Source organism: Macrosteles quadrilineatus, unplaced genomic scaffold (genome assembly GCF_028750875.1).
Source record: "Macrosteles quadrilineatus isolate MER2022 unplaced genomic scaffold, UCM_ALF_1.0 Scaffold_4__1_contigs__length_99947679, whole genome shotgun sequence".
Lineage (NCBI taxonomy): Eukaryota > Metazoa > Arthropoda > Insecta > Hemiptera > Cicadellidae > Macrosteles > Macrosteles quadrilineatus.
The window spans coordinates 52,840,697-52,863,653 of record NW_026542597.1 but is presented as its reverse complement, the minus strand read 5'-3'; the positions used below and the strand labels follow the sequence as shown (position 1 = coordinate 52,863,653).

General features: G+C 34.8%; 1 protein-coding gene across 21 annotated transcripts in view; it reads left to right on the top strand.

Annotated features, from left to right (window-relative positions):
* LOC128991727 (coiled-coil domain-containing protein AGAP005037) overlaps window positions 1-22,957 on the top strand; it is a 384,196-nt gene that overhangs the window by 345,509 nt on the left and 15,730 nt on the right. For 8 of the 21 annotated variants that reach the window (XM_054414856.1, XM_054414861.1, XM_054414860.1 and 5 more), the window contains 11 exons: window positions 7,620-7,746; window positions 8,061-8,214; window positions 8,918-9,025; window positions 10,692-10,843; window positions 12,688-12,738; window positions 14,369-14,416; window positions 16,433-16,522; window positions 18,492-18,554; window positions 21,018-21,101; window positions 21,669-21,822; window positions 22,417-22,539. In XM_054414856.1, coding sequence (XP_054270831.1) covers window positions 7,620-7,746; window positions 8,061-8,214; window positions 8,918-9,025; window positions 10,692-10,843; window positions 12,688-12,738; window positions 14,369-14,416; window positions 16,433-16,522; window positions 18,492-18,554; window positions 21,018-21,101; window positions 21,669-21,822; window positions 22,417-22,539 — 1,154 coding nt within the window. The remainder of the gene's footprint in view (window positions 1-7,619; window positions 7,747-8,060; window positions 8,215-8,917; window positions 9,026-10,691; window positions 10,844-12,687; window positions 12,739-14,368; window positions 14,417-16,432; window positions 16,523-18,491; window positions 18,555-21,017; window positions 21,102-21,668; window positions 21,823-22,416; window positions 22,540-22,957) is intronic. The other 13 variants (XM_054414854.1, XM_054414864.1, XM_054414863.1 and 10 more) reach the window with 13 other exon arrangements.

The window sequence follows — 22,957 nt, the reverse complement described above, 5'->3', positions numbered from 1 at the left end:
AAAGGACTCGGGTTCGAGACCCGTCTGGGCCAAAAAATTTTGTTCTAGCTTTTTTTCAAAATTTGTTTTTATGAACTATTTAATCAATTTACTCAACTAATAATTATGCTTTTCGTACTAAATCTTTATTGTTTTGTGTGAAATAAAACGTTTGGACAATGGTTGGCTGGAAAACAGAGAGGTGACATTTCTACCGTTGGCCAACTGTGTGGCTCCACAATTTACCAACGTTGGCCCAACCATCTGTGCTACATGGGTAATCTTCTGGAAGTTCTTGGTTCAGTTTCTTGTGGAAGTCCTGTTGTAGTTATTATTTATTTTCAATCATTTATTTAGTTCAGCAGCCTAAAGATGTGAGTCTTTTTACATTCAACACTAGCTGTAAATACCCCAACCAACGATGCTCTTAACTAATTATTTAATTAGTACAATTATCCGGTGGATGAAAATGGCTGAGTTAGGAAAACTAAGCAATATCTGCAACCTTTAATTACTGTATCAATGCATAATCAAAACTTGCATTTTTATAGAGCTACACACGTTTATAAAGATTTCCAACCAAAATACTTAAACTCCCTGTCCATACAGTTTATTCGTTATTTCAAATTGTCATCTTTATCTTATATCTCTATTTCCAATTCAGATCCTTGACAAACCAAACTATAAGTCGTACTTCGTCCACAAACCTAAAATTTGCGATTTCCACTAAACATTCAAAACAGCCAGAGGACAGTTTCGATCAAACGACCCGCCTTTATAAAGCGTCGCGTCGTGTCTGTTTGACAGAACAGCTGATTTATAACCAGGTGATGCAACTAACGGGCTTATTTAACAGCTGATTTGCCGACGCAACTGTTTAGATACAAGGGAACGATGACTCAGCAGAATCACGAGCGAGGAAAATCTGCAATCGCTTCCTTAGGCTCGCTTCGCTCAGTTAGGCACACCCTAGACTCTCGTACATCGTATAACGGATGAGTTGTTAGTGGCTCTCTTCCGTGAAACACTAGTAGATGTGTTTCGGTTGAATGGAAAGACATCGATTGCCTTACTTTAAAAACTATAACAAATTAATCGACCGTTTAAGAATCTAGTAAAACAACTCGTGCCATTGATGAGTTTTAAGATAGTTGCGCCAGCGAGACTTATACAATGTACCTTTGATTCTAGTTTAACATCAAACTTAGTTAGTAGGTCTAATTGGTTGTTTACATATGTGATTGTATGAGAGAGTGAGACATACTTTGCGTATGTAAACCCATTTGATTGGTTTTGATTAGCACCTTTAACTTAAGCTAACCATTGTAGAAGATCAATTCCAAAGTCATAGTTTTAGAATTGTTTCATAATTGAAATTGACTTAGTTCGTTTGAGCCCTCAACAGTGTTCTCTGATGTAAAATGGCATTTTCATTATTTTACGTAAATTATTACACCATACGAAACTGTCAAGGGCAATTAACTCTTTAAGTGCGTAAGTAAGTAACATATTAAGTACCGGTAACCTTAATGTTACTACCTGCTAGTTTCTCATTGTGTAAACAACTACGAGAATTCGGAATTTAACATCACATGTGGGGCTCGCCCAACAATTTTGTCTTTGAGCAAAAACTTATCAAACAGTCGGTCCATGTAGATGGGATGTCTGCTTCAGTATTCAAACGCAATGATAGCCCCTAACACCAGTCAATGATACTAACACAATTTAACACTATTCGTGCTGTCGACATGTTTGAACATAAAAGTTGCATTTATTTCAATGTTAAGCAATTGCGGGAATTCCCGTCATCAGCACCCAACGTGTTAAGAGATCCACCCAGGTACACCAATTCAGCCTCTGTTCCCCAGAAAGGCATGTGAACCAGTGAAACGCCGGTCCAAATACCTATCTCAGCGTCTGCCATTGTTCATAATTAATGTAGTCGTCCATTGTTTTGGCATGTAACAGTCAGGAGCTCCTCTGTTATCAGGCTTTCACCACTCTCCACATTGGCTCTGTGATTATCATTTGCGAGTGTAATTAAATTACAACTACAAAACCTCTGTGGCTGGATGGGCTGAAATTCGTCATATGGATGTTATATTTCATAGTTATAGAACATAAACAACAAACACGGTTTGAAAATGTGGTTATGTAACTGACACCATCCCACAAATTATTTGTAGGCACTAAACGTTTATTGCAACTCCTTCGGACTCAGATTTACGACGAATTGAAATAAATTGTTTTACACTGTGTTCGAAATTGTTGATTGGCTCCGAAGATGGCAGACGTTTTCTTTGTAAGGTTACCGTAATCATTTTTGTGTATTGGCTGATTGAAATAAAGTAAATTAGAAGAGGATAGAAAACACTTAAGTTAAAAAGCAGTCATTTGTCCTTCCCTTAACTTATCATATATTCAAATAAGTATTACTGAAAGAGCAAAACACTTCAATTCAAACTTAACCAATTCAAATTTACACATTCATATAAGATGTACAGTACTAACAAAATATTTTATACCAGAAAATCTTTCACGTAAGGCCCTTGCACAACCAGGAACATTGCAAGTAAATATTTGCAGTGATAAGTAGGTCGCACTATTGGTTTCTGCAATACTCAGTAGGTAATAATGTTAGTTACAATCCTGGAATAGGTATCATCTAATTGTTCTTCTGGTCGTTGATCGGCTGGTTCTATAAAACCGCTGGACATCTCTGCATGACGTACTGGTGGTGCGTGGAGATATGTTGTTACGACTCCCAGAGTAATTTCTTGATTCAAATTTAGATACAGATATAAACATGTCATCATGTAGAAACAAATGGTAGCCCTCAAAAAATGTTATGAAAATAAATGTCATAAGTGGGAGTATTTATAGTACCGAAATATTTGAAAAATTGTAGGCTAATTAAGATTTGTTGTATGTATACATTACTTTACTGTTATAGCAAAATCATTTACAGCAAGCTACTCAGTATGTGTTTTAGGATATTAACACGTAGAGTGCGGCCGTTCCCGATCGGGTACGGCGCTTGGCCCCCGTACGGTGCGTCCGTACCCCATCGGGAACGCTTGGTAATGCCTTTTGTATATCTTCGTTTTTGCTCTAGCATCGGCCGAAAGCGGACCTATACCACGTTGGCGTGTAGTATGTGACTTGCATTTTGTTGTGGTGTAGGTTGGTAGTAAATTTCCCCATAAAATCCCCGTCTGGCAATCTCAAAAGTCTTCTTTTTGTCCCGTCTTTTTCCCTCCATTTGGCAATACAATTCCAAAGGGACCGGCTACGTTCCAAGCAGTGCTGCTATCTGTGGGTGTTTAGCGAACTACATCGACTCTCGTTGTAAAGCAGGACATCCCCTCACGTTATTTGCTATTCGTCAGACCAAAATTGGAAAGCCAATCACACGCGGCAATCGGGTTTACTCGACGCTGAGGGCTGCGCCGCACTGGGGATACGCCCGCTATTTGACGTGCCGCAGCGAACGTGTTTTAAAGTTGATTTATCGATATTTTTCAAATCAAAACACTCTAAAAAGTTAAACACAATAGTTTTAAATACTAATTTTGAATTTAAATGAAATTTAAAACATATGTGAAAGAATCGTTAATACGATTTGTTAAATTCAGTGAGGGTTCTGTCCTATGGGTACAATTATTGTGTTAGAAGTACAAGCCAACATAAACAAATATTTGCCATACACTAAAAACTACATAATAAAAAAAATCTATTATCAATTATTTAAGATGGGGACGCCACTATGTGCATATTTTAACCCAAATATGAGTGAAGGATGAGTGGCGCGATCTTGTAGTCTTGTTAGCGACTAAGTTGTTTTAGTGATTTATTAGTGACTAATCAAATCAAATCAAATCATCCTTTATTCATTTTGTACAAAATATACATGAATAGTGTCAATATTATTAAGAATACCAACATAAAAATTATATATAAACCGTACAAAAATCAGCGGAAAATGTCATTGACCTAATAGCAACATTTGTTACATAACAACTTAAATACTTTTTTTAAATGACCTGAGGGAAGGTGCAGACTTAATGGAATCAGACAGGTTGTTATAAAATGTAATACCAGAGTAGTGGTACTGAGTAGTGGTATTCTGCCACGACACCGAAAATGCAGCTTTTTACAAGTGAATTTTCATGTATGCTATAACAAAGCGAGTCTGGGATAACAAGTTTTTATTGCAAACGAAAGTTTATCGATCCAATTAAAAAGTCAAGCCAAACTTTGACTTCGGAAACGCTCTTGGCGGCGATCCTGTTTGATCAACAAAGTACGGATAAATCGTCAATGTTGTCAGCCAATTAGCGGCGGTTACGTCACAGTCACGTGACCGGCGCAGTGCAGACGACATGCGCAGAACAATAGATCACATAACCTCAACCTGTCTCGTACACTGCACAATAACACACAACTGCTTCTGTCTGTGTACCGTTCCGCTGTTACGGCAACCTACACTGACTGTATGTGGAGAAACTTAACAATTTTCTAAAACAAAGAATGTCAGATACTACTCCGCACTTAAGTATATAATTTTAGGGTCTTTTCAAGAAGAGTGTCTGCCATTTTTTGTTTATTTCAAAATTAGTCTTATCTAACTTAAAACCTAAACTAACATGTAGATAATACAACTGAACTGACCTGCTGTAGGTTTAATTATATCACCTTCATTTGCATAGGAAAAATTTGAATAAGCGACCCTAGAAAAATCCCGGATGCTATTTATTTTTTAATATGACTTTCCATCATTTTCATCCATTGTATGAATTTACTCTGCGGTTTATGTATACAGTGTCCTGAATATTGACACTTAATCACCCACAACTGTATGAAACCCCCCACTGACTGTTCCCATCTGTATGAAGGACAGTAAATCAGTTGAACTAAGTCCATTTTAGTCGAGATTTTGGTAAACAACCATTTTCCTTTAAATTTAATTGTACGTAATAAAAATTGCTAATATTTCAATGCGTAGTTATAAACAAATTAATATTTTAACTTTAATAGTTTAACTCAAACCATCAAGCTTACGCCTTTCAATGACCTATTTTGTCTACGACTCTAATTTAGTTCTTTTGTCACAATCATTGTTCCAATTTTCAAATGACAAGTGCCATTACCCCAGAGTAAGTGATCCATGGAAGTTCAAGGCTGCGCTACTGAAGTGCTCCATCAACTTCTACTTCTACATCGTGGTCCTCGACCTTTCCTTTCCGTATCTTAACAACTTTGCAATATCTTACACACCCTGTGGTTAACGTCGGTACACAATTTCTGGGTGTAAGTCAAGAATATTAATTGAAACATTCCGGTTGCCCCCTTCAGCTGAACTTTGGTGCAAAACTCTAGATGCTCTGTCCAATTTGATTTTGTAATAGGTTTTTTATGTAGAAGAGTTTAATATCTCGTGTCATGTCATTTGTGTGTGTATTGAAAAGGTGAATTGTGAGAGTTTTGTGGAAAGTTGGTTATCTCGTAATCAAATTACTGCTTGAATTAACTTAATTTAGAGAAGGGTTAAGTTTTATAGTTACTTCCGTCTATATTCTCCAATTTAAAATGTTTCTTATTTATTTAAAAATAAAATTTAGGTTTGTAAAAATTTTAAAATTCAATTGTTTTTATTCATTACGTTCACTTTTAATATTTACAGAAAAATCTTTTACCATTCTTGATATATCATGTTTGAACGAATAAATATTTATTTAATTTAATTTAAACCATGACCATATCCATTTGGGGAGCGAGCTGGTGTAGTGGTAAGAGCGCGGGGCTTCAGTCCCTGAGGTCCCGGGTTCGATCCCCGCCAAGTCACCAATGGATTTTATCCAAGTGATAATGCCGCAACCCCTAGGTCTAGTCTGAAGTAATGTGAAAAACAATCCCAGGCTCGTGCCTAGCGTCCTGGGAAAAAAATATCCATTTGTACCTAACCAACAGTTAAAATTAAAAAAGGGTTTTTACAGATCTATTCTTGTATCATTGTTTAACACTGACTACACACAGTAAAATTAAGGATCTTTTAGTTTACCTCCTTGTAATGACGAACTAGCTAATCAACATCAAAAGAAGACAAATTAGCACTGTATTGTTCAATATATCAGCAACTACCACAACACTTTTTTTTTACCGGCACGTGTTGTAAGTTATTAATAATTTAAAGTTTAAATTTTTAGTTGGTTGTGGTTGGGTCGAGATTTTAAACATAAGATTAAATGATAAGCATTTTATTTTACTAACATAAATGGCGTACTTATAAGAAAAATAATTTACTTAATATTACTTATGGTATATAGCATAGAGAAGTACTGTATAATCAACGTTAGAATATTCCAATTGAAACAAAAAATCAGGTTTAGTCTATAATACGCCTGCAATGTTATACTGGCAAAATGTAGAATATGACAGTGTTCAAGGCTGCATTAACTATCGCGAAGGAACTTCTTCGTATTGTTATTCGCTTTGTTCTCATTAATATGCCCTACCAGTCAATAATAATTTCAATCATGATAATTATTCCTACTCAGAGTTTATGTTTAACTACAAGACAATACTGTTTTTCAACTAATACCACAATAGTATATTCCTATTTTGTCTTGAAAATCGTTTAGTTCTACATTTTTGTCAGGCTAATCACAGAGACGTATTGTATTAGTGATTACCAGTATATACCGGTACATATAGCCTACTTAAGTATATCAAGTAAATTTCATAATTATTACTTCTCTGTGGCGACCTTTGTAAATTTTTTTGAAAAAAAGCATAGCAAATTTATGTAAATAATAGAAAACATGTAAGTTTAGCTTAAAATGTGTACCAAGAGGAGGCAGAAACATTAATTTGAAAAAAACTGTATATGAATTCTAGTTTTATTTACTTTCCGTACGGTAAAAGTGATTGAAATGGAGATAACATATTTTTTGCACTGAGATTAAAATTATCTCTCATGACTTGTATGTGTTGCTTTTCTACAGCACTTGCATCCAATTACTATAAATTTATTGGCTTCACCTCACTCAACCATAAAAGCAAGCATCAGAAAATTTTACTTTCATTATCCTTAATTACATTTATACATTATTTTGTGTTCATTTTTGTCCTAAACCATTGAATATTGAATAATGCAGAAGACCCCTTCTATGTAGCCTACACCAGTTGTGGCTGCAATTTTTTCAGAGGTTGGTAGCCTCTTTTATTATCCTTGCATTTGCTCTAACACATTAAGTATCTTAACATAAATCTATGATAGGTCTCAAACTAAGGAACTAGTGTGTGAAATAAATCTAGCAATGCAAGGGATGCACCAATACAGTACAAGAGTGAAAGATTACAAGTACTGATCAAATTTAGGGGAGGGTACCAGAATGCGAACCTTCAAACATTAATGTCATAGAAAGTCCGTCTTGCTACTGATTGAGCCATCAACTCACCATGTAATGTGATATACTACTTCAATGAGTTACTATCAGATCACATTACAGTCTAAAATTCTGTTTTCTCCCTTAGTTTTTTTATTATGCGTAAGAGATGAAAGATGCTATAGCTTAAATAAGTTTCCCTTTAGTAAAAAAGTTTAAGTGTTTGAAGTTACAATTTGTTTGTGTTTACAGGGCAGCAAAGGCGGACATGGCCAGCCGTACTACATGACTCACTCCTTCCCTCCTGGCACCTCCGCCGCCACTCTGCCCCGCAGCGGACCCTTGCTGAGAGCATACTCCCCCGCCAAGCCTCCTGGGGGTAGGTGCAACCTATCACTATACTTCATATATGTATCATACAATTTCTTTGACTTATACAAATAATTTAACCTCTTTTGTTGAACATTTGTTGACATTTTATGGAGAATTGTTTGTAGATTGGTTGTGCTGACTTTGCAAGATATCAGATAAAGGATTCTAAACCTCCCTGGTTGAAATTAAATCAAAACTTTGGATGTGTACCATAGGTGATTGAAAAGCACCTAAGCTTTATCTCATTTCATAACAAGTATTAAAGTAAAATATTCCTTTGACTTCTCTGGTAATATTTACTCTATGTTTTCTTGTTCACAGATGCGGGCTACATGTCGTCACCAGAGCGGGGGGCTGGGGCTCCCCCCCGGCCGTACCCTGCTGGGTACACCCCCACACCTTACGAGGACCCCTACTACTCCCAGTATGGCACAAGGACAGGCTCCATCACACCAGTTATTGACGAGGAAGCCAGGTAAGTTGGAATTTAAAATATTTCAGTTTATTTCACTATGAAATTAAGTTAACAATAATTTCTTTGTGAGTTCCTCAATCTTCAAGAAAAGATTCTTTCACTCAGAATGTTTTTTCATTATAGGCCTATGTTAAAAAATCCTGTATTTGTTCAGTTTTTAAATTTGTAGTAATATTAAAATGAAATTTTCTGTCTCTTCCAAAATGATTCTGTTAGCATCAGGTATTGAGTAGTCAACCGGTAAACAGTGAATTTACAAAAGTTATCAGTACAAATTGTCATGATAAATTACATTATAGCACAACTTACGAGTTCAGTGTCAGTATAATGGTAGGTTGCTAGTATTTAATCAAAATAAGGTACAGATGTAATATTTATAAGAGTAGAATCAAGTATTTCATTAAAAATATAAGTGTCTAAAACTGTAGTCCTTAATAGAGGAGCTAGCTGCACAGTCATTCCCTTTCTATTCCTCTAGTTCATTATAATCTTTGACAGCTCCCACATGGCATTGTGCTTTTAAACATAGTTACAATAACAATATTAACAACTCCTTCACACATTTTGTCACAATTGAGGTATACTTTACCATCAGAATAGTGCCTCTCTGTAGTTAATCTACCTCTGACAGTAGCAAAACATGGGGTATACTAATGTTTCCAATATTTGATTCGTCAATTTTGACCTAACAATGATGTTACAGTGATACAGAACTAATTGACGAGTCCTACAGCCTTTACGGGGTCAAACCCCCGTTCCCGCGGGGTCAGTTCCCAGCCCCCGCAGTCCCGACCCCATACGATGCAACCAGGTCAGCTGAATTTGGGAACCTTTTTATGCTACCGTTTGAAGTACCATATTAGAGTTTATTTTAAATTATTCAATTTCTGTTATCAATGATTAAAAATTAAAATGCATGTTTACGCTATTAGTTATTTTTTACTAAAAATTTGTTATTGGCATATTAATTTGTATTGTAGAATGATAAATATGTTTTTATAATTTTGGTTCCCATTTTCGTTTGTTCTGGTTACTCCGTTTCTTATTGTTAAATTATTTCATTTGCTATGTTAGGTATGGTTTTTTTCTAGATATTACTATCTATACTTTCTATACTTTCTTATTAAATGGCGACCATACAAATTATCATTGAATTATCTATAAAAGATACAATATTATCTTTGACTATTGATACAACTAGATATTCCATCCCCATGTTACAGTTGTTGCTAGTTTTTTAGACAAAATAGTCATAGTTGATGTGAGCCACCAACAGATTAAGCTGATCTAAATTACTCTTTGTCAAATACACAAACCTTTTTGGCAAGTCAAGCTAATGGAATGACTTGTTTTGAAGTATCCAATAGTCAATTATATTATTTACAGCTAGTCACAGATATTTTGATTGGATGGATTTTGTCTTAAAAACATTTCTTTTAGTACTAAGCAGACTGATTAGCATGAGAGTGGGACGTCCTGTAATCCAGCTACTAGGAGGTCACGAATTGTGGATATTTATAGGGATGCACTCTGGATGCGATGCTCCCTGGTGTGGATTAACGTCCGCACTAGTGAGTACTATGACTATCCGCAGTACTATCCTAATAATTAGACCAATTTGTTAATTACGAGGAAAAAATGTGGTTCGGATTCCACAATAAACTGTAGGTCCCTTAGTTGCCATTAGCTGTATGGGCTAATAATTCACAGCTGTGTCTAAGGAACATGTCGGCCTTAGTCACTGACAAGACTACAAGATCACGCCACTCATCCTACACTCATCCTTCACTCATATTTGGGTTAAAATACGCACATAGTGGCGACCCTATCTTAAATAATTGATAATTGATAATTGACCCTTTACCTTCAATTTCTCCAGTAGATAAATGCAGATAAGAAAATCCTCATTACCCTGTTCAGTTTAGCCAATCTTTGCACAATAAAGGCTATTTGGAACAGAATGTTTGATCTAATAATTTTCAACATTTGACACAAGGTAAAATAAATAGTTTTTTTCCTACCACACCTCATATTGATAGATTCAGTATAGTAGACTCTCTAGTCTCAACCGGACTCCTCGGGACAGAGGCCAGTCCGGATAACGGTTTTTCCGGTTAAACCGACGTCCCCAAAAACTTGTTAAAATGGATTGATTACTGTGGTATTTAATTTTAGGAGAGCATTGTATTGAGACATATGATACAGAAAGTCTCAAATGTTTCTCACGAGAACAGTCGTTTCAGTACTCACCAACTTCCTTCCGTTCTAGTCCGGTTAAACCTATGTGCTGATAAAAATTGTCTGGTTAAAGAGATGTCATTTCTGCCGAGTGTAGTCCGGTTAAAAGGTGTCTGGATATTAGGGAGTCTACTGTAATGTTTAATTATATTCACCTAGTGATATTTAAAATTCTTGAATCAATCTGACTATCCCATCTACCATAAACCTATTAAATCAATGTTGCCAACATTCACCAGCTTGTTATCCAGGATCCGAGTGGAGCACATGGAGCGACAGTTGGCCAACCTGACTGGTTTGGTGCAGAAAGCGCTGACGCAAGCCCCGACCCCTACACCTAGAGAGTTCCTTAACGTACCACCGGGCGGCACCACCAACAACTACCGCAACGGTAACATGTGTACCAACAACACACTCACCTGCAAGCATGACTCTTAACATAAACTCAATAAACTGTCAGTAGTGGTGTACCCAGAGTTTTGAGTAGAATTTGAATTAAAAAAATAATTGTTACCCAAGGATTTTTACTCAATAATTTTATTGAGGCAACAAACATACACAACAATAAACATGGCAATACACCCAACCCAGTTCAGTGAACAACATTTTCTTATGTGAAAAATTCATTGAGAATCCTATATTTTTTCCAAATTATAGAATCCTTGCTATCTATGGTAAACTAGGTTTACTTAGTCGTTTCCCAACTGATAAAGCAGTTATGTTCCTAATGACAGGGCTGCCATTTTTTGCATAATGAAGGGAACTATTGTTTTCTACGTTTAGTCTGGGTACACCTGTGCCAGAATCACCTCCTCACTCAAGCATGGACTTCTAAGTTATTACGTTGTTCTTTTCAAAGATACAGCAAAAATGTACCAATGAAATATTTAGCAAGACATACCATAGATTTCAATAATTTAAATATAATTGTTTTATTTTTCAAAGTGATAATTTACATTCTGATCTTTACTAATCTTACTGTAAAATAATAATTTAAATTTATTCAATCGAATTGACCAATGCAAAATAGAATTGTTTAACAATTTTATTTGTCACCAATATTAAAATCATCCAAATTGAACCCTAAGACAAAAACCACTTAGAAGTGGTATGGTGATAGTGTAAGCAATGTTGTCAAAATTGTATTGAATTTCATTGTAGTTATAATCAATTTGACCATTTCTAACATACCTTCTTCATGCAGTCTACTGCAATCATCATTTTTGCTGTATCATTTTTGCAAACTCTGAGTCTAGTAGCTATTCAATTTTATTTCTTCTCTTTTCTCTTATTTCTGTTGTTGTATCATCACATATCTTAATAGATTAGATTTAAATAATGGATTTTAAAATCATGCCATTTTTGTAGACTTAAACTAACATCTAGTAGATGACTAGAAAATGATTCATTCTATCTTATTTTGTAAAATAATAATTCTATAGGTATTAAGAAGCTTGAGCTTAGTTTTAGACTTAATACACTGCTCATCATATAGTAGGATGGGTAACTAGTTAAACGTAAACAATTGCTTAAAGTAGTTTTCTTGAGTTTGAACTCTTTTTTATTATTAAAAGCACTTAAGTGTGTTTAATAACATGTTCTGACTGGAGTATCTCGACTTTAATTCTCACTCTCCAATTATAATTTCTGGTAGATTTTTTTACACCTTAATCAAGTTATTTTACATGACAACCAACTGATGATACATAAACTGTAGTTGCATGCAATACTTCTAGTAGATATCTCTACAACTTATCCATCTTCTACTTCACCAAGTCTGAATGTATCTGTAGATCTATCCTCAACTTGAAGTGTGTCCTGCACCTTCTCTGTTTGTATATCCTCTACCATTAATGTTTGAATAGTTCAACTAGTTTTACTTCTTGAAAAATAAGCTAGTTTGATGAAAAGTAAATTTAAAGGTAAAACAATGCCACGTAAAAACTGTGGAGTATTGAGTTCTAAGTTTTTTTAGATGTATTGTAAATACATTTTGTATTAGTCTAAAAGACTTTGGCATTTAAAAAATAAAACCTTTTGAAAACTCCTACTCATGTGATTTCTTGCATCCAATTTGTGCTTTAGTCCAACATGCTAACCACTCACTGAGCAATAATAACAAAATTAACTTGAAATCATCAATTGAGTAAATATTGAATGACATGTTTGAAGCTAATATATTACCCTGTGTTCCGCTTGCTTACTAATGCTTGGCTAACCAATGCGTGTCCACAGCCAATGATGACTATGACAAGCATTCCAGTTCAAGCTCTGCGTCTCTGCCAGGTAAACCTGATTAACACTATTAACTTGGTAAAAATTACTGTTTAACATAAGGGTTGTGGTCTTAGCTGTGCTACTTACCGCTTGGTTCCCATAACAGTTTCCTAAGGTGTGTGTGCTGTGTGATCACGTACATTAAGTGTGTCAAAGATTCATTAGATCACTTATAAGCTTATAGTAACATTTTAGTGGGTTTGTCCAATAATTGTTGTATACCTGTGATGTGTTTTTATCACCTTTTGGTAGTTCATCAAACACTAATTATCACAAACTGTCATTCGTAGGCTTTTACAGCCAGTGTTATTAGAATTCATAAAACTGGTTTCAAACTTCAAAGTTAACCAAAGTGGTTGATACGAATGGTGTATTAGAAATCGCTATCTAACGTCGTAGTTGATGCTGTTAAACACTATGAACTAATCATACATTGCTAAGTTAATCATTATTATCACAGATTAGCGCTAAATATTCAACTCATTCCTGGTAGTTCCTCATTCCTCGATAAATTATGCAAATGATCAGCAGTTAGCTACGTCTTCCTTTTTTAATAAATTTTGTACCAGTTGGTAATCACAATCATCCCCAAAATCAAATCACAACATGTAAACTTCATAGGTGTGCCTAGTCCTATATTTCTCATTTAATGAATATGAAGTTCATTCTCTTTATATTTTTTAATAATTTCAAATCCAAACAGCCTTGTCAATCTAAAAAAATCCACAGTGCCATCAACGTCTTCACTCAGCCTTAAGTAGTTTGTATGTCCCTAAAAACAGAACATACTATTTATATAAAGTTCTATATAATGACACTATTAATAGATGTTTCAAAACCTTCAACACCTCATCGTTTCCATGGTTTTATCTGTGGTATATTCAATCAAAATTCCAACCCTACCATGGCTGTATTAGTGTATCTCGTCGAGTTAGTGGCTGTGGTGATGATCACACTGTTTGTCGCTCTAGTCACCACAGCACTAATCATCACAGTGAAGCTGCTCACTTTGGTTCTCTACATCCTCACTCCACTCGCTTGGATGATGATATCGTCCTCGACCAGCCTCGGCACTATGCTGCTGTATAACATTGAGTGTTTCGCTAATCTGACAAAAGGATCTGAAACGATTGACAACGGTGTTTGTCTTCCAGAGGACGCTCCTTTTGATTAACAGGGGAATTCAAAACTAACAGATGTGGATTTAAAATTGCTTTTTCTGTTTCTTTATCCATACAATGCGCATTAAATCTTTCTAAAGTTGCAGTCTTCTTGTTTTTTATTTTATAATTTCAACTTCTAAAAATAATGGTTTCAAATGTAACAGTATTTGCTACAACATTTCCCTGTTACCCCTATAAACATTCCCGTACAACATAAATTTATTGTTATTAACTTGGTGAAAAATATTTTATCGTAAAATAAAAATACACTATATATTATATTATTACTATAAGATAAGGTATGCAACTTTTAATGCGTTCTATTCGTAATGGCCTTGCAAAATGCCTTATTTTATTTTCACACACAGTTTTATCTTTTACATACTAAACTTATATCACATTTAATTAACAGTTAACACTCATAATTATCATGTGGTTATTTTATTTTATGCAAAGTTTCGTAATTGTGTTCTCAGATGAAACGTATCTGCGAAGCGATGTGAAAACTCCTAAACTTGGAAAAGGTTAGAACATATTGGTTCTTGCAGCATGTGCACATAAACATATCTTTGGGAATCTAATGCACTGCGAATGGAAAAGTTCTATTTACAGTTAACACTTAAGTTTAAACTGAGTAGATTTATAAAACAACAACCAAACAATATTATTTTTTATTTAAGTTACACCATTTTCGTGTCAATTATTTGGATTAATTTAAAGAAAAAAGAATGCTAAAGTCAGTTCTATTTTAAGCTCAATTTTAAATACTTACTAGTGGGGTTGTCTTGTAAACTTCTGATATATGCTTTAGCCTTAGCGTTTACGAAATGCAAAACTATATTGAAACTAAAACAATAAAATATCACAAGAATAAATATTTGTTAGAAAACAATCAGAAAAATCAAATAAAACTAGTTCAAACTTGAGTGTTAATTTTGGTCTTGGTCTTGTACATGTTTGTTTTATTTTTTTCAATATGGTTTTCAATTTTCAGCATTTACTGAAGGATGGTAACAGAGAGTATTTCGTATGTGTTTGTCTTCTAACTAATTTTGTATGGTACAATGTGAATTTGCTTGTTTCTTCTATCTGTTTATAGGGTTGGTCTAATAAAGCTTTGACATAGTGTGTGAGCCATATTCAATAGCCTTGACAGTTTGATTCTAATGCCGCTGTTTTATAAAGAGCAATAAACATTTTATTGTTAGATATTTTCGCTGTAATTTTTTTTAAATTTATCTTGTTAAAGGCAGATGCTTTGTTAATGTTACATCAGCAACAAATTACTAAGTTACCGGTATAGTTGCAGCTAAATACATTATAGTGTTTTAAATACTAAGAGCAGTCAAACAAAAAGTGTCTCTATTATTTTTTATTTTTTATATTGAACATCCATGGAGCATCACATCTTTACACCGTCTTTTTGATTTTAGTGTCTTGTGCTTCCTAACAGTAAGCAATATTTTATGTTTGATGAGAAAATACCAAACATTTACAATATTTTTAGTTGCCAACTATGCTTGGGTAAAATCTTAAAACTATCTTAAACTATTTCTGTTGAAGGAATCTCATATTTAATTTTGCTTTTCTAATTGCAATTAGTATTATTTTCCACATTCAAAAATATTAGTTGGTTTAAAACCTCTTAACCTGGAACAGTTGGTATCTATGTGGTCGCTATGTGGAGTGTGATGTCTGTTTTACACCCAAATATTCTTTTAAGCTACCGCGACAGAATGCTAGAATGAATTTAACTCTCCCCGTGTATTCTAGTTCTAGTAAATAGACTATCACTGGTTCATACTGATTTCTGTTCCTTGTTGTACTTGTATCAGATCTCGTATCTCCTTTTAAGCTGTGGCGGCTGATCCTTAAGTACAGTAGAAACATAGTCCTCCTAGTCCTAACCATAATACTATGATAAATATGAGTATATATTACTGGCAACAAAAACCTAGATCTTATCAGTCAGAGAAAGGTGTTAACAACAAACAGAATTTTGTCGATTCCAACACCACGGCTGTTAGATGTTTTTCACATAGACCATTCACTGGAACCAGAGCGTCTGTATAACTTGCATTGCAAAACTTGACCAATCACAGCGTTGCATTTTAGGTAAAATGCAAATATACCGGCTGTTGGTACTTCGTGGTTCAGTTATAATTTTTTCACTTCTGTTTAGGAGTACTGTCACTATTTAATATTCAAATAGTCTTGAATAAAAAAAACCGCATGTTATACATTACAGTTATACTTTAAATCACTTGAAGGTGCTTTAAAACAGTAACCCGATGAAATGTATAAAAAATAAACCTTTTAACCATTAGTTATATTCATATGATTCGTATGACACGTCATGTAAATTGTTTTGAGATATGTATACCATTACATTTCTCAAACCCCCCTTCTCACTCTGGCCGCCACTGTTATGCTGTGTTTGTCACAAACACCTGTTCTGTGCCTGTATGTGCATTTGTTCTGTGTTTCTACCCACTGTGTCTCTGGTGGTTGGATTAAGCTTGGTGCTGGGTCTATTGCAGATAAGTCAGTGTCGTTTGAGAAGTCTGTCTCGTTTAGTGACGAGCCTCCGGACATGAACTCTCCGAAACAACATTCCCCGCAACATGGAGGTGAGTTCTGGTGTTGGCAACACTGTCTTTAACTCTTTTCTAATTTTCCACGTGGGTGGTTGAAGAATGATGTATTTTACAGCAAATACATTTTAGGGTGATACTGTTGTGGACAACATTATTCTTTGCAAATTAAGTATTGAAATCATAAAACCAGATTATGGAGAAAACTGCTTATTATCTTGTAGATTTGAGGTTGAGGATATGACAAAGAACACTAGAGCTTAATGTCTCAAGGGTTTTTGAGAAGATATCAGACTTACGTGAATAGGAAAGAGTCCACTCTGACACAGGAAACACAAGAATTTACTCTATACACAAATTGTATAATATTTCACTACAACTGCAGTCAGTAAGTTGCATTGACAGTGAAACATTCTCATTTTTGTGTATAAAAAGTCGTGTGTTTCTTGTACTAGATAGTTAAGTCTATGCCATTCTGGGAAGTTTGTTAGCCACCAACAGTCCTCATAACTTATTTTTTTGTTTCTCAATTCTGATTACGATTGAAAGCAGATTTTCCTCTTTGCCAACACACTACTTACTAATGTAATGTTTGAGAGGAAAACAAATCAAATTCAGTTTAATGCTTCTTTTCTCTATTGCTTACCTTTTACCACTTTAAACAATTTGAACTAATACATACATTAAGTCCATCAATAGGTAATAATCTGTCCCAACCTCAAAGATCAAGTAATTGTGATAATAAATCTACTTCAGTACCTCTGAGAACTCGACTAAAACTATGTTTTTCCATTGTTTTTTGTTGTACCGTACTCCCTTGATACTTTTTATTTACGCTTATTACTTTATTCCGCTCATTAAGTCTTATTCCATGTTCCTTTTGAAATACTTTTCAGAATCAATCTCATCACCAGTTTTAAACTAGATTATAGGGATGGTCAAGTCTCGAAATTTCGGGAAATTTTCGGGAAATTTTCAATCTCGTTACACGAGACGAGATTACTTTTTGGCCGAGATTTTTATCGAGACGAGAATTAAAAAAAAAAAAAAAAAAAAAAAAAAAAAAAAAAAAAAAAAATTAAAAACGCCTGCAGAAAGTCAATGCAATACCCGCAATACAGGAGCGTGTTGTAGTTGCGTTTCCTTTTCGAAGGCGTTCTTATTTAATTAATTCTTTTAATGTAAATATTACTTTAATTCTTTTAATGTAAATATTACTTTCATTATTTTAATAATATTACTTTAATAACATTTGAGAAGTTTTGTTAAGTGTAAGCAGTGTGAGGAATGTTTTATTACTATAAAAAAAGTCAAAACAAGTAACTATTTTATAAAAATTAATATTGCTTTTATTTTATGATTTATTTTATTTTAGGATAAGTTGAACTCTATCCTAACTGATATCACCATGTTTCCTAATCGTAGGCATTTTTAATAAGTTAGGCGTGATTAATAAAAAAATGTTATGCTGATATTATTTAATGAAAGATTGTAAATATTCTTGCCTATTATCATTATTTTAGTATTTAAACAGTCATCTAACAATGTTACAAAATCAGGTAAAAATTTCGAACGTGCATTTCCCGTTGTGTATGAGAAGAGAAATCTCGTCTCGATCTCGTCTCGAAATTTTATGAGAAATAAAAAATCTCGTCTCGTCTCGTCTCGAACTAAAAATCCAATCTCGTCCATCCCTACTAGATTATATAGTTTTTTTTATATATACAGTATTTATATTTAATGGAAGAATTTAGACTGTACCCTAACTCAACTAGAGAATTGTCTCCAAACTCAAATGTTATTTTTGTTTATTAATAACTCTGTGTACTGATATGATGAGCAGTGTATTGGTGCAGCAAAGCTTAGTTTAAGTACATAATACTCATAATGTGATTTTTCATAATTCTGTCCTTTGGTCAATAATAACTAATTACTGGGTGTTTGTGTACGATATTCTTGTTTTTAGCACTAACATAATATTGTTTTATGTGCATGCTTTCTCTAGTGGATTCTAAACCAACTAAACCTGCTATTAAATCATCTACCTTACCCCGAACATCTTCACAAGGTAATTCAAACATTGCATTTTTACTTATTGTAGATCCCTTGAAAACCGTATAAATTTGTATCTGTGAATAGAATTTACTGAGAGAGATTTTAAGTTTTCATATGACTACTTTGATTGATTAACCCTTCTTGAGTGTCATCATGGAGTTTTTCTTTAGGCAAATTTATATTCATAGGAGAGTAACTAACGGTACTTTTAAGCGCCACTTTCTTAGAATCGATTGAACATCATTTCGGTCTTCTTGGTACTACGGGGATAAGTTAAAGCCTACAGAGTAGCGTAACACAGAACCTGCTCCCGTGTGTCACCGTTCACGTCACTAGGTTCCCGGAGTGTGGTACCATGTGTCATCTACGGTGTTGTTGTTTTTGTTTGCTGTATATTTTTATAAATACGAGGGCTATCCAGAAAGTAAGGAACGTTTCGTTCTGATGCTGCTAGGCGCACACCAATCTCGTGCATTTTGGTGCATGTGCACTTGACAACTTAGTCGGCGTCCTGCCGTGACAACGGGATCATCCTCATGCTGCTCGTTTTTTTTACAATTTCAACTTAAGATATGCACTGCAATTGAAAATCCCACCCATTGTGAGGTGCGGTCATTGATACGGTTTTTTGGTAAAAAGCTTAAAACCGATTGACATTTATCACCAAGTGTGTGAAGTTTAAGGAAACAATGTAATGAATGAAAGTTCTGTGGAAATGGTGAATTCAGTTTAAAAATGGCCGAACTGACGCTAATGACTCATGACTAAGTGAAAAGCAGACGCCCGAGCATTGTGACTGATGGAGCTTGTCGCTAAAGTTGATGAAAAGGTTCTCAACTGAGCTTTCGCTTTGTTGTGTGACAATTTCAAACAACAAAGTCTGCAAATCGGTTTTAAGTTTTTTACCAACACAAACCGTATCAATAATACGCACCTCACAACTGGCAGAATTTTCAATCACAGCGCCCATCTTAAGTTAAAAAATGGTAACGTGAGGATGCTTCCGTTATCACGACTGAACGCCGACTGAGTTGCCGAGTGCGCTCGCACCAAAATGTACAAGATCGTTGGAGGAACGAAATGTTCCTTACTTTCTGGATAGCCCTCGTATGTCACGAAAGATTTTTTTTAATTTATTGTACACATTTTTACCACTTTATATGTGGTCTTTATACCTTTTTGTAATGTGCATAAAATTACATTGTTTGTCTAATTGTTGAATACCCGGGAAAAAAACTCCTTGTGACACCGAACGTGTTTTAAAATCAAGCTCACCCATGAAGTGTTAATTGGTGACAAATTTCAACTGTAAATATACATTTGTTTATATAAATATGACAATTGAACTGGTAATATCAACCTTAAGTTTAATTCCAATGCAGTGTAATATAAAATTGTATTGGGTATAAAAGCAATAGCCATGTTTCCGTTCTGAAAAAAATATGCAAATAATTTAAAACATATGGTGATGGTAATTGTTGTGATTTTTGTTAACATTTTTATTGGAAGAAATGTCCACGTTTGCTAACAGTAGGTAGGCTGCCTGTTCAGTGCTTCCATATGCGAGATTTGTATCCCAAAAAGGGGATTTTCAGACTATATATAGGATTAAAACTGGATTTGGGATGAAACGGGATTTTGGCTCTGATGCCTGATTTTCTTTATTTCACTGTTTCCAGATAAAAACTAAACCCAATTAGGCCAATTATTAGTTTTTTAGCAGGATTATAGCTAGGGTTAAAAAAACTATTTTAAACATGAATAACTGACAAATTTCTTGAGATGGGACCGGAAAATTCAGGCAGGCTGAATCAGGATTTTTGTTGTATTAAAGCAGGATAAAGCAGGATTTTCTCGGCCCAGTAAGTGGGATTTTGTTTTGGTCGAGTGGAAACACTGTCCCATTACTAGACACAGATTATCTTAGACCAGTTTAAAGTCTAAACAGCAATTGTGAAATAACCGGGGAGGTATTAGGTATTATCATAGACAAAAAGAATTAAATATAGACCTTCAGCCGTGCTGCAGTTACCATAGATTCTGGCGCACTCAGCTGGGAACGCTATGTAGTTACGGTGTACGTGCTACGTAACTACACAGCACTCCCAGCGGTGTGCGCCAGAACCTATGGTAGCCATGGTAACCGCAGCACTCCTGACAGTCTATATTTAATTATTTTTGTCTATGGTATTATTTAGGTCATAATTTTTTGCTAAGCTGATTTTATTCATTTTGCTTCAGTAGTGGACTAGGCTGAAGTGTATAATTTATCCATGCATAATTTATAGATTTTTTTATAGATTATTTATAGACTAATTTATGAATCAAAAACATAAAATTTGTTAGGCAACCCGTACAGAAAATCAGATGTTTCTTATATATGAGACTCCAGTGCATTGTGTCACGTAATAGTAAATAAATTACATGAAACCATTACAACTTGAACTAATTTGTCATCATTAATGTAATGTTACAGAGCGGGATCGTCATAAACCCACGCCTCCTCCCAAACCTGTCTCGTTGTCTCCGGGCCAGTACGAAGGGAGGCATGTATACAGAGGTGAGGATTTCTTAATTGAGTATTTTATTTTATGTTCCTATGTCATTGGCATTGATGCATTTTTGTAACGGAATGGTCTAAACCCTGATCTGGTTACCATCAAATGTCAGTCCCTGTCTCAATGTTAATATACCCCATGTTGTTAGCAAGCGTCAACAATTTAGAATTCAGTGTCAAATGGTAACTGAGCCCAGAATCAGTTTTTCTCTAGATCAAACTGCAATCAGTATTGGGTCAGAAACTGCATCTCATAAAGGCTCCGGAGCAGTAGATGGTGCTTTGATTGATAAAACTGGAATAAAACTAACTATTTGTTTGATAGAAATACATTTTGCTTGTGAAAATTTCAAAAGAATTTTGGTGAAGGAAAATCATATTTCACTACTAGGGCATATAAAGTGTCCCTCTTCGACTCAAGCTCGAGATTCACAACCGAGGCAAAGCCAATTTTTGAATAATACACCTTTCTCACTGCTTTACCACAAAGTGATGGATATGTTACTAAAATCATCCTTTTGTGACTGAATTTGCAAAAAAGAAAGTTTAACCAGTGGTGTTTGTTTCCAGACCTCCAACTGACCCCAGAGATGTACAATCAGCTGAGGGGGCTGCAGAAGAAGGCCAAAGATCTGAGAGCGGAGGTGAGAAACTTGCGGCGGATGTCTCAAGCGCAAGCCCATGCGGTGAGGGAGACCATACGGGACACATTTATCAAAATAAGGTAGGTACAGTCTATCCCAATCTGTATACTCAATAGCTACATTTATAAGTTCATGGAGGAGGCAGCATCTTCTCTAAATCTTAGATGTCTTAAATTTTCAATCATGAAAAAAATTTTGTTTGAGGGAGCGGACTCAGGGTCCAAAACTTATTTAGTGTTAAAAAATAAATAGAAAATCTATGCATCTTTGTAAGCGTAAATAATCAGAATCGAGTTGTCAAAACATGTTCAAAAATCAAAACATAGTTAAAAGATCCTATCACAGAGTGTGCTATAGTCTGTAGTTCTATTTTAGTTGTTACTGAGGCTATAGTGTACAAGAAGTTTTCCTTTTAGTTTGTCTCGGTTAAAATGGTAGCATATTCAACATAAATCAGTAATTTACATCAAAAAATTCTGTTTGTGGCTCGATTCCACAACATTCATTGTCATTTTAGACTGGCTACAACTTAAACATGGGGAACTGAATTAACTCATCCATCGTGAAAGCTTGTAGCCTCAAACATATCACTCATTGTTTTCAGACATAGCAAATTTTAAACTATAAAATCTATCTATACATGTACAATGTTGTGATGATGTATTGTTGTGCAGAGCAATGGTGATGACGGGAGGGGAGGGACTGTGGTCAGCTTCTACAGACGCAGAGAGGGTGAGGATCAGCAGAGAGGAGGATCTCTACAAACAGGAGATGATCAGACTGGAGTCAGATCTCACGTAAGTGTCTTTGCTTTTCATTTTTGTAACGAGAATTTCTCTTGTTTTTCCTACCTGAGGTTTATTTCAGTGTTCAAAAAAAGGAAAAGTCTAATGGTTAACTGCTAAATGTTTTTGGTTTCGTTAGGTTTTAACCCTTCCCAAGCGGCGGCCGGCTGGCGAAGCCCTATTCAGTATGCGAACTCAGTAAGTGGTTGGGGTCAAAAAATAGATTTTGAAAAAAGTATGTTTTTTTACTTTTAATTAATAACAGAAGGCCATTATTTTGACTTTAATAAAAGAAATAATTTTTTTATGACTTTTATGATGATAATTAGCATGACGATTATATACGTCAAACGCTTGCTATGAGTCACACGCTATGAGCGCTGTTACGTATATATTAGTCCTTCGCTTGTAAAATTTTAATCAGAAAACC